Genomic DNA, 12,981 nt, shown 5'->3' with positions numbered 1-12,981 from the left:
CGGATTAGTCTGTGCAGTTAATCGTTAGGTGAGCGGACTGATGAAGCTGGACACATGCATGAGTTAGTCCCGTCAGCAAACAGTACAGCAGGGTTTGTGTTTTTTCTGGATCCTTTTGATACCTGGTCTCACCTGCCTCTCTGTCCGTCTGTCTCCAAGTGCCTCCACAGGCCCCAAGCCGCCATTGGCTGCACTTTCTTTTGAAAAGCTGTTGACCCCCGGCTGGGCGTGGCTCTTCTTCTCCTCATCATTTTCTTCACTGTCCTCCAGGATGACCAGCTCGGCCTTCAGAGAGCCCTCAAATTCCTGAACCCGCCCACTGTCATCCTGTGCCGTCTGGAAGCCCATAAAGATGGCTGTGATTGGCTCAGTGGTGTCCATGGCATTAAGGATGGTGTAAGAGGTGTCGTCTCCATAGATGGGGGAGGGCACTCTCTCAGAGGGGGTGGGGCCAATGTACAGAGCAGTGGGTTGGTAACAATAAAGATCCTCTTCATCAACACTGATGTAATCAGTAAGAGGAATATAATTGGCTGGAGTGTAGCAGAGCTGTGGTTGGTAGGCTGACACTGCTTCCTGGTCATGTGATCTGGGAGGAGGACAGCCATTGGCTCTGACTTCATTCACCCTACCATTGCTTCTGGTGAAGCTGTTGCTGTGGTGCATAGCAGGCCGATGTTCCTGAACACTGTGACAGCTTCCCACCTGGTAAGAACTGTAGGGACGGTTGCCATAGTGAAATCCCAACCCCTTGTTGTTTCCAAAGTGATGACCTTCCCTCAGGTTGCTTTGGTTGTGTCTCTCTTCCTGCCTACTGTAATGGTTTCCTTGGTGATCATAATGATAATCATCCTGTGGTTTTCTCTGCCAGTTTTCCCTATAGCTGAAGTCTGTGCTGTTACTGAGGGCATGGTTACCATGACGTTGTCCCTGGTTTCTGAGCTCACAGCCCTCCACTCTGTCTCTGTCATCTGGGTAGCTGTAGAAACAGTGGCCCTCCCTTCTGCTGGAGTTTTGGTGGTAGCTTTGGTAGTTTACTTGGCGATGCTCTGTGGCGCTTCTCAGGAGGTGTTCCACCTCGTGTGCTGACAGCTCAGAGACACAGGTCTGGTCATGTGACCCCTAAAAGAAGAAAGGATGTATGGGTCATTATAAGGAGAACACAATGAGAGGTTAATGTGAAAAGCAGACAGATCATAGTATCACACAGTTTAAACTTATTTTACATCATCTATTTCTTTCCATTGCTATGACAGTGACTTTCTATATCTATAAATTCCACATCCTTCCAAGATCTAAATACAAGACATGATGTGTGAAATAATCCTCAACACCATGACTGAGTGTTTCCACCTTGAACTGCAGTGAAACAATGACAGTCTCATAAAAACAGATTCAGTCAGCCAGGGTTTCATACATCACAAACATCAGGAACCAATCCTGTCAACTTGTGGGGACGGGGGGTGGGGCTAACTAAACCTAAAACCTTGTCAGTATAGAGAGAGAGAGTTAGCATTAGCACAACCACTGACACTGTGTCAGCCACTGCCTGTTACAAGCTACCAAACAACATAAACAAATAAAAGATGCTAACTACGCTAACTGCTCTGATCCGTCTGGTAGTCTCTGATTCTGGTCTCAGACTCCTCCTCTGAGTCTGGGTCTGACTGAGGCTCACACATGTGTCTGAGTCTCTCTGATGATGATGATGATTTACTCCTCTAACCACCTTGATACTGTCTGCTCTATCACCTGTCCACCTGGAGCAAGCAGGTGGTGGGTGGGGCAAGTTTAATGTGTGAAAAACCATGTTAAACTAAATATGAATCATAGTAGAGGATTTTACAGAGTATGCCTGGAGGAACTTTGAGCCAAACAATAAGAAGTTCAGTCTGTTTTTATCTACTTCGTATTGTTTCCAAACATCATTTTCTGACAAACATTCACTAAGACTCAAGGATGAACTGATTACATTTTGGTGGGCAAAGGTCAAAGGTCACAGTGATGTCACGAAACACAGTTTTGGCATCTTGAATGTGGAATCTCAAGACCACCTAGAGAAAATTTGTTTGGATTTTGCACAAACATTCACTTGGACTCAAGATGAATTGATTATATTTTGGTGGTAAGAGGTCAAAGGTCAAGGTCGGTGTGATCTCATATTCTTGTGAATGCAATATATCAGGAACGAGGGAATGTTATTACTTCTGACAGTGTGACCTCCCAAAACACGTTTTTGGCCATAACTCACAAACTCATTCACTAATCATGACACAATTTATCTCAAAAGTCTGTAAGGATAAAATGAAGTGATAACTTTTATATCCAAAAGGTCAACTTCACTGTGACGTCATCATGTCCTGCAAAATCACTTCTGGTCATTATTTAACACTGTAGCTCAGGAGGGAGAGACTGTGACCATGTTTCCTGTAACTTGGGTGGTTGGTTCCCGGTTGGTGGAGGAAACAACCAGGAGGTGGTGATTGTAGTTTTTTGTTTTCTTACGTATAACATTGTTTTAAGTTCGACACAAATAAAGATCATCATTATTATTAGTGATCATAATACCTGTTGTGGCTTCAGAGCGTAGACACACTTCCTGCTGTCCTCGTAAACCTTGAGCCCGTCGTGCGGCTGTAGCTCCTCAGGGGGAACAGTCGCAGTAGAGAGGACGGTGCTCTCCCCCGTCTGCAGGTTCTTGGTCACATTGATCTCCATGGCAAACACAGCTGAGTCACAGAGGGAAGGAAGGTCGTGTCAGTTCACAGCGGTCAAATACCATATCTGTATGTATGATTAGATCAGCCCGGGCTGCTTCCATGGTAACCACCATGATAACCTCTGACCTCCGCAGGTTCAGCTGCTACTCTTCTGGTAATGGTTCTCAAAAGTGGGTTTAACAAATCTACCTCCACCAAAAGTATCCCATCCTTCATTAGTCCTTTAGCACTATGTCTACTCATTTCTCTGTTATGTCCCAAACTGCACAACCAACCTGCAAACTGATCCTTTTAAAATTCACACCATGTTTGACTGAACAGTGGATCTGATCAGTTTGTATCTCTACAGGAATTGAATTCAGCTGTCACAGTGGACTCCAATGGATCATATGGTTCAGGTCCAAACCAACAACAATCATCTATCAGCTCAGTATCTTCTACACACTCACATTTTTGCCAGAGAATGTGCAGTTTCCATTAGATGCTAGCATGGTTAGCTCACATTTGATCTGATCACAAGTGGACAGGTGTGAACACACCCGAGACGCATTGAGGCCGCATTTGAGATCGGATCACTCAGACCACATTCAGAGGTGGTGTGGACCACATGTGTCCACATTCTTTTGACAGCGTGAACATGAATGTGTCCTCGGCCACATTGAAGGACCATCTACTCTACTGACGTCCTCTGTCTCAGTCTGATTAATCCAACACAGTTATAATGAACCCAAAATATTTTACTATTAATATATATACACACACACACATATATATATATATTATATAAATGGATAAAACCTGATTTCATAGCTGTAATTCATTCAACCCCTCCATGCCCTGCCCTCTCTCTCTCTCTCTCTCTCTCTCTCTCTCTCTCACTACCAGGTCTGAACTGGACCTGAGATAAACTGGGTCGTCACTGGAACCTAAACACACACAACTTATACACTGTGCTTTGATTGACTTCACAAAAACGTGTAAAAATGATCCTACTCTTTTTTGGTGTGTTGATCTCAGTGTGATTACTGGCTAGCGGAGAAAGGGATTCTGGGACATCTGGGATCTCTGTGGCGACCTGAACTGGTTCTGTGGGACAGAAAACAAACCTGTTAACATGGATTCAGCTTTGGACTCTGTTACATCCAGAAAAAAATGTGATGACTCACCAGGAACAAAGTTTTCCTGGGCCTCCTGGAAAAAATGCAGATGAGTGTCAGAGCAACATAATAGAAGTACAGTACAGTACAGTACAGTACAGTACAGTGTGTGTGTTTGTGTGTGTGTGTGTGTGTGTGTGTGTGTGTGTGTGTGTGTGTGTGCGTGCGCGCGTGTGCGTGTGTGTACCTTAATGATTTCCTCTGGACTTCTCTCCACAGCCTTCAGTCTGCTGAGTATGAAGCTCTCATTGGTGGAAATCATAGACTCCTCTTGCTCCAGAGCCTCCACCTCCATCTCGATCCTGATTGGTCGGGGGAGGAGACCAGCAGGTAAGCAGCAGGTCCAGTAGGTCAGACTGGTAAATGTGTGTGTGTGTGTTTGTGTTTTGTACCTGCAGATATTCAGCTGCAGTGCTCTGGTCTGCTGCTGGTCAGACAGAAGGCTCTGATGCCGTGGTGAGTCTGTTGCATTGTGGGAAGCAGAGTCCTGTAGGAGCCACCGCTCCCTCAGAGCTTTTTTCTGTTAGACAGATAGACACAGGCTTCAGTACTGTGGAGCATGAGCAGACTACTGATGATAACGTGTGGACAGACAGATGGACAGAGTGATTACTGCAGAGAGATAATACACTGCTGACATTCATATATTTATTCAGACAGATAAATGTGTGTGTTGAACCTTCAGATGCTGATATTTGAGTTTCTCTATGTCCAGTTCCAGCTTCTTCTGTCTGATGTCTTCCTGAATACGGTGCTTCTCCTAATACAGCAGGACAAATGGAAGAGTTACAGCTCACAGACTGATGCAGATAATATTATTAATACACTTCCCTGATTACTACTCTGTTCTACTGTATTCTCTACGACAGAGTATTAGCCACATTGAGGAAAAAAAAGACATCTGAAATTACGAGAAAAAAGTCATAATATTTCAAGAAAAAAGTTGTTAATAACTTCATAATTCATAATGGAAAATTCAGATGGAAAAAAGAATAGGGATATAGGAATATTACATCAACCAATCAGACAAGGTGTTTCTAGCAGCTGCTGTTTGTCTGTCTAACAATAGAACAGACTCAGCAACAACACACAACCTAAAATCACAACTTCATTCTCATAATTTAACTTTATTGTAAAATTACGACTTGATTCTTGAAATATTATGACTTTTTTCTTGAAATCTCAGATTTTTCTTTCCTCAATGTGGCCCTAACACACTGCTTTAATTCTCCAACATTCATTGTTTGGGTTAATTAAAAGCAGCAGATAGCTATTGAGACACAGAGTGAAGTGTTACAGTGATGGCCTGGAGCCTCTCCTTCAGCAGGTCAGACTCCTCCATGCTGCTTCAGGCCTGACAGACAGACAGAGAGAGAGAGAGAGAGAGAGAGAGAGAGAGGGCCTGAGAGCGAGGAGGAAAAAGAAAAGAGGAATTAATCATACATCCACAGCTTCACTTCAAAATAAAGGCTTTCTTCACTGAAATATAAGATTAACCAATTAAACCACCAACCAGACATTAATGACAGCCTGCAGAACATTAAGTCATTCAAATGGATTTAAATGGACGGCAGGGAAAACACCAGTTTATGTGATCAATGAGAATCATATTGATATCACTGGACTATATTGTATCTCACTGTCGTGTTTCATTGTACAGTGAATTTTCTAGCATTAATGATCATTAAGTGAAACAAGCACTGAAAGACAACAGAGGAATATTCCAGTAGGTTTAACCATGAATCATCCAGGACAAGATGAACCTGCATCATATACAACATAACAGTTGGGTTGTCATGATTTTATTTTTTTATCCTTTTATTTTGTTTACTGTTATTTTAAACAGGGATATTTGTAACCAGTTATGGATGGTTTGAATAAAGAGACTGTGTTTTTAACATTCATGGTCACCTTGTGCCGGAGCCCCTTGTTTTAACCCTCAGCTAACCCCTTGTTGTGAGGAATAATTGCCAAACCAGTCTTAATAAACAGTGTCCAAGTCCAAGACTGAGCTTCTTCTGTATGCATTACACTTTACACCTGTTACTGCAGATAGAAACCTCCGTCCTGATCACATGATCATTTGAAGAAAACTGGTTTGTCAATTTTTGAGTGCTCATTTTTAAAGATACACAAACCACATCAACATACACAGTGTACACAGCAGCTCCTTCCTGTGCTGCTGGACGTCTCTCCGGAACAACTCCAACCCCCCGACCATCACTGTTCTACTAGCAACAGGTCACACACTGAATCACACACTATTTATCTGTTACTACTCATTTATTCATTCACTTGTATAGGTATTTTTCTAATTAACTATACTTATATTTACATTTATCTATATATTTCTACATATATTACCTAATTTATTTATTTCAGGATTTGCAATTTCATAGCTGTATTTATTCATTCATGCATTTATCTATTTATTTAATATGAATTTAGATGGCATCCCATAAAGCTGAGCTGTGTGTCCTCACGATCTGTGAAACCAGGAGACAACTGTCTGACAGGACACCACAGCTGCTCTATATACATTTCTGTGTGTGTGTGTGTGTGCGTGCGTGTGTGTGCGTGTGTGTGTGTGTGTGTGTGTGTTTTGATGGTTCTGTATCATGTTTTAACTTAAATCTTTCAGCATACTTAAATGCTGGTATTTCTGGTTGAACTGTATATTATTATTATTAACTGTCAATCACTGTTGTCACATGGTGTTTTTACATGAACTCATTAACATAAACCTGGAGGACTACACTGCTGTATCGGGTACCTGTGACTTCCTGTTCAGATACACCACTCTGGCTTTTTATACACTGCAGGGTCAAGTCTTTTATTTCTATCCAGTGGGTCAGTGGGCCGGCTGCTGGGGGGGGGGGGTTGACACCCTGCTGGTCCAGCTGTCCACAGTGTCCTGTTGTGGTTTTACTATCATTTGATTAGAACTTTTAGCAAAAATGAAAAACCTTTTAAAACATATATTTCATTAAGGTTTTAAATGGAATTACTGATTTGTTTACTAAGGCTGGGTATTAAACCTTTTGTCTACCAACTGAATTGTATCCGTGGCAACATAATATGAAAATCGAATGAAAACTGGTATCGAATGCTTAGTCAGATCGCAGTGTTGTTTTCATTGCTAATATGTTGCACATAGTTTAATTATAGTGTAAAGTGTGCTGAGGACAACAGCTCAGCCTGCAGGGTTCAAAATGTCTGACTCAAGTCAATCATCAAACCAAAGTATGAAAGGGATGATTATTAATTATGACATCACATTTTTTCAGTACGTCCCATGCGTATATAACAATAACTCCTTAATTAAAGTACCAAGACCTGGACATGCTCATGTACGAGCAGCATAAACGAGATGGAGGGATTAATCGGTATTCAATAAAGTAACGAAGTTAATTGAGGTTTTTGGCTCAACCTGGCTCATTATGAGTGGATGAGACCTGTGAGTCTGAAACTCTAAGAAGAAGGATGAACAACCTCTTGCAGCTCAATCCACTGTCACAACAATCCCACTTATAGTTAATAAGAGCAGCCTGCGCTCAGATATGACATCATTACTGTCTGTGAGAGAGAACAAGACGACTTCTCTCGGTCATAATCAAGACTTAATGTTTTTTTCTACATGCAGACACCATGTTGTCTAACGTCTTCTGCTGCTCTGGAGGAGCTGTGTCAGGTCTGAGGAGATGATGATGACCTCTGATGATGTCATCAGGGTTAAGCCAGGAGTACAAACTGATTGTGTCACTTTAAACAAGACTAGGTCAAAACTTGATATATGTCTGGACCTATTGTCAAATCCTGAGAGAGAGGATGACACACAGCAGAGGGCCACAGGCTGGATTCGAACCAGGGCCGTCGCAGCAAGGACTAAAAGTCCAAATGTCACGTGCTCCACCAGGTGAACCAAGACGCCTGAGACAGACTGTCTTTGTTATTCAGTCTCTGACACAGAGCACAGCCTCCGTCTGGATCCACGATAGTTTATTTTTTATTTACTTCAACTCCAGAACGTCACAGACTTTTATTAGAGGCAGGTCTTTATCTATAACTCCCTCTGTTTGATATGTAGAGTTGGTCATAGCAGTTACTACAAAGTCTCATTACTGATGACTTCTCTCTCTCCCTCCCTCTCTCCTGCTCTCTCTGCTCTGTGTGTCTTATGTTTAGTTATTCCTCTAATGATACATGTAATGAAAGTAGTTTATTTGCTGTAATGGAGGCGAGGCTCCATCTCAGAGAAAATGAAGGTAGAGGGAGAATGGGCAACGACATGCAACAAAGGTCTCCAGTCAGACTTGAACCTGAGATACAGCCGTTCATGGCCCTCGGCCACTTGGGTCCTCTTGGAGCACTCGCAGACCTCAGCTGGTCTGTAAGTTAGATTCTTTTTTTTTAATATACTAGTGGGTACACCACTGTTCTAAAGAAACTGTCCTCCTGTAAGAAACCAGCCCACAGGTCGTCTGTACAGCAGCTTATTATGACCCATAGTTAGGTTTTGTTGCTAGGCGACATCTAGCGGTCGTAATAATGATGACGGGAGCAAAGGGAAAAGTGCGGTGACGTAGTGTAAAGAGAGACAAAGTCCACGTCAGGAGGAGGTGGTGATGGATGAATATGAATATCATCCATGACTTTTCAACAAAGTTAACTACGTTGTTATTGTTGCCTGTTTATTATTGTATCCATGACAACTGAGGTCCGGTACGCCTGCTGCAGTAGTGGTGCTATTTCAGGAGATGCTCCTACGGGAGGGTTGATGGATGTTCAGGTTCTACATACGCTTTGACTACGTCCCTTCTGCCAATGTTATTGTCACTTCAATCATTTTTGTGACTTTGAAATTTAGGAAAATGTCTAATATTTGATCTCTAATGTAATGAAAGCACATAACAAGTGCAGTCTTCCTCAGAAGAGTCACGTGATGTTGCTAGGCCAAGGTCATTCGATCAGAGAGCAACAAGCACCACCGTTGGATTAGGGAGGCGAAAACCGACCCAAAGGACAGTGAACCGGGACGTTGTGCTGTCCCACACCTGGGCTGCTGTTCTGAAGGTGTGGCCGAACAGCAGGGGGCGTGGTCGTCCTGTCAAATCTGACAAATAAATAACCTTAAAGCACAAATAAATAAATGAGTCTATTTATTTAACTGTAAAACACCCAGGTGCAGAACACATTTAAAAATAACTGAAACTCTTTAGGTTCATTCCCCTGCAGAGTCAGTGAGGGGAGTCAGAGGAGCTGTGTGTTTATTATAGATATGGGTCAGGGGGGTTTATAGCGGGGGGTTCAGGGGTGTATAACAGGGTCGAGGGGGTGGAGCGCATTCTTAAGACGGAAACACACATTTACTGCTTCTATTTCCAGGTCACTATTTGCCATGTTAAAACCCAGTTCACTGCTCTAACACATGTACACCGATTATTTTTTTTGTATTTTACCAATGCACGCCAATACGACTTACAGCCAGACAAGCATGCTGTTACCCACTGCCTGCGGTCAGCCAGGAGAGAGCAGTCACCTAAACCAGCCTTTCAGTCCACACAGAGGCGACGTGTTATTCTGCCCTACCTGCCTGTCAGCCGGAGGCCGGGGCTGAACTGACCCACCTCCACTCACACAGGCTGTTCTTTAGCTATCATGTGCTAACTCAAGTGAAAACACCTTTGCCTGTCAGTCAGTCAGTCAGTCAGTCAGTCAGTCAGTCAGTCAGTCAGTCAGTCAGGCAACCAGTCAGTCAGTCAGGCAACCAGTCAGTAAAGCAGTGGGTAAACTGAGCTAATCTGCTCATGAGGCAGCTAATCTGTGTAAACCATCTGTTTGCCAGCTATAAACAGTTAGAACAACCATGTGGCTGATCAGTGCGACAACCATGCGCTCATTACCTCATCATTTTATTTTCTATACTGATTAATCTCAATTTCATATGGATTGCAATGCAGTGAATGTGTTCCACTGTTATGAGCAGCATGTTCACCGACACGCAACAGCAATGATGCACGTGGAGCCTGTAAAGTCCTGAAAGATGATGTCTGTCTTCCTGAATGGACAATGATGCAGGACACTAGTTCACCAAAGACCATGGAAACATGTCAAATTGAGAGATTAAAATCTGCAAGTTTTGCACTTATCTGACAAAAGGTGTGTAGATTCATGCACACACACACACACACACACTCACACTCCTGCTCACTGCTCTAATCCTACAAGTATCAGTCCTCAATCCTCTATGGAAGAATATGAGTAATACACTGTGATGAGGTCACTTCATTTCATTCCTGAGGATAAACACTGAGTGTGTGTGTGTGCATCTACAAAAGTCTTGAAATAAGACTTAACCTGAGTGAACAGAGGTGAGTGGAACATTAAAGTCAGAGCTGTTAGCGTCCAGGAGGCTGGGCGCTCTGACCCTCTGACACAGGGACAGGCAGCAGCTCGGAGAAACTGAAGCTTAAACAGAATTAAGGACTTATCTCTTTCTGTTTGTCTTCCTGTGCTGCTCCTTCTCTCCTCAAGGCTAAATGCACTTCACCAAACGGAGTGTGTCAGCTCACAACATTGTTATTATTTTAAATACACCACATCTGTCCACATAAACCCAGTGTGGGAATAAGATGCTCAACACCAATCCTCCACAACTCTTCTTCTGCAGCTGATTTATCTGGAGCTATAATGAGGCTGCAAGGTTGGAAAACTACAAGTTAACAGTTGGAGGTGCAGGTGTTACTACAGGTGTAGATAACCGGAGAACACGTCACACTTTACGTTAAAATAATAAAAACAAAACATGCACAGAACAGTGTTCAGTTCACTTACCTCACTCTGCTGCTGGACGCTGTTTGCGCCTCCGCACTGTCCCGCGGGAAGCTCGAGACCACCCAGAGGCAGGTGTAGATGGGCGGGGCTCTCTGTGTGTCGTGTTACAGCTGATTGACAATTTGATGTCCGCCTGTCAGCCAATAGCAAAGAGACCAGTGTCGCCACTAGAAAGTCCATTAGTCTGCATTTTTATTAAAACCATCAGTTACGTCATCACTGACTGCTCTGCCTCTTACATACATTTGTTTTTGTTGTTTTCCAAGTTTGTTTTTTCTAATCGTAAAAATAGGTGATTTTTTTTTTTCAGGGTTTTTCTTTGGTGAAACTGTTTTTCTTGTTTCACAGTTTTTCTCACCTGATTTCACAGGTGAGAAAAACTAACTCTGGAAAACTTCACTTGCCTTTCAGGGCTTCTGTAGAAGTATTTAAATTTTTTTATCATTATTGTGATTCTCAGAGTTTTTTTTTTTTCTACATAATAACATAAAATACATTTACAATTTTACATTTGATGTAAAGATATTTTAAAGAAAATATCTTTAAAAATCACATTTAATTTGCAGGGTTGTTTAAAGCACCATTTTTATTTTCATTCTTTCTCCCCCCTTTTTTTCTGATCCACAGAAACTCAGACGTCATCAACAGAGAAGTCAGGGAAGAAGACCACACGTCACAAAAAAACGACTGTATCTGTTTATCATACTCATGTATAAAGAAAGTCATATTTACATCTGTACACAAGCACTAGCACTAATTCAAAAGAGACAAATATGTTTTCATGTACACAGCAGATCAAGAAGGAAACATCAAACTACCTGATGAGTCTGTGTCTGACATCATTTACACATCATTTATTATCATGTATTGATTATATTTATTATTATGATTGGAGTTTTAGGATGAGTGGCAAAGGACAAAACACAGTGTATAAAAAATAAAAAGGTCAAATATCTTTGCTGACCTGTGAGATTAAGTGAAGAACAACATTATACTTTATAACAGTAATAGATGATATGTAATAATATAATATGGTAATAACAGTAATTTACATGAACAAGAAAATCAGGTAATGTACTAAGGACAAAGAGACTGTAAGAAGTGAAGGTGTTTTTGTTTGTTTGTTGAGGGTGGGGGGTGGTGGGTCAAAGACATAGAGAACAGATACAGATGTGTAACCAGCAGCAGGGGAAACTATGACTATTATGAGCATTAACTCCAGATACAGGCAGCATAAATGCATTTCATTATTTCACACAGTTTTCCCTTTAAAGACCATGTAACCTGTGGATTCATATATTCTCTGATGTAAAATATGAACTCATGATACACAGTTTTAGTGAAGGTCAGCGTCTATTTGTTGCCTCTAAACACAGGTTGCACATCTACCATCATTCACAGTGTAACATACAGCGCTATCGTAAAAGTTAACCAATGCAACAGTGGTTCAATTTTCAAATTCAAAACCATTGAATGTAGAATGTAACTTGAATGCTTGGAGTAATTATGCTAATAACTCAAAATTCACTTGTTAATTCACTTGTTAATGATTGGTGTAGATGTGTATAAGAGACAGGTGTCTGACATCATTTACACATCATTTATTATCATGTATTGATTATATTTATTATTATGATTGGAGTTTTAGGATGAGTGGCAAAGGACAAAACACAGTGTATAAAAAATAAAAAGGTCAAATATCTTTGCTGACCTGTGAGATTAAGTGAAGAACAACACTATACTTTATAACAGTAATAGATGATATGTAATAATATAATATGGTAATAACAGTAATTTACATGAACAAGAAAATCAGGTAATGTACTAAGGACAAAGAGAGGGTGGGTGGGTGGTTGGGGTGAATGAACTCATGATACACAGTTTTAGTGAAGGTCAGCGTCTATTTGTTGCCTCTAAACACAGGTTGCACATCTACCATCATTCACAGTGTAACATACAGTGCTATCGTAAAAGTTAACCAATGCAACAGTGGTTCAATTTTCAAATTCAAAACCATTGAATGTAGAATGTAATTTGAATGCTTGGAGTAATTATGCTAATAACTCAAAATTCACTTGTTAATTCACTTGTTAATGATTGGTGTATTCTCAAACATGACAAAAAGCAGCTTAAAACAAAAGTGGGAACAACCTCCACATTTGGCTGTTTTAGGAAAAATAAAGGTCCAGGTTTGACGTCGAACAGGTGATGTCCATTTCATCCAGGTTATCTAGTTGTATGTGTGTGTGTGTGTGTGTGTGTGTGTGTGC

General features: G+C 41.5%; 1 protein-coding gene across 2 annotated transcripts in view; it reads right to left on the bottom strand.

Annotated features, from left to right (window-relative positions):
• The window catches only part of palmda (palmdelphin a), a 12,676-nt gene extending 6,968 nt beyond the window's left edge, over positions 1-5,708 (bottom strand). The window contains exons 1-8 of one of the 2 annotated variants that reach the window (XM_023398223.2): positions 5,175-5,708; positions 4,557-4,637; positions 4,270-4,397; positions 4,065-4,179; positions 3,887-3,911; positions 3,714-3,806; positions 2,569-2,729; positions 133-1,122 (exon numbers count right to left, since the gene is read on the bottom strand). In XM_023398223.2, the coding sequence (XP_023253991.1) occupies positions 133-1,122; positions 2,569-2,729; positions 3,714-3,806; positions 3,887-3,911; positions 4,065-4,179; positions 4,270-4,397; positions 4,557-4,637; positions 5,175-5,219 (1,638 nt within the window). In that variant the 5' untranslated portion in view covers positions 5,220-5,708. Of the gene's footprint in view, positions 1-8; positions 1,123-2,568; positions 2,730-3,713; positions 3,807-3,886; positions 3,912-4,064; positions 4,180-4,269; positions 4,398-4,556; positions 4,638-5,174 lie in introns of those variants that run through there. The other variant, XM_087171810.1, reaches the window with a different exon arrangement.
• Between the last annotated feature and the right edge of the window lie 7,273 nt (positions 5,709-12,981).

Source organism: Seriola lalandi, unplaced genomic scaffold (assembly GCF_002814215.2).
Source record: "Seriola lalandi dorsalis isolate HSWRI2012SDOR001 ecotype SW California unplaced genomic scaffold, Sedor1 jcf7180002054981, whole genome shotgun sequence".
Classification (NCBI taxonomy): domain Eukaryota; kingdom Metazoa; phylum Chordata; class Actinopteri; order Carangiformes; family Carangidae; genus Seriola; species Seriola lalandi.
Note: the sequence above shows the minus strand (reverse complement) of the source record. Positions and strands in the feature narration are given on the sequence as shown.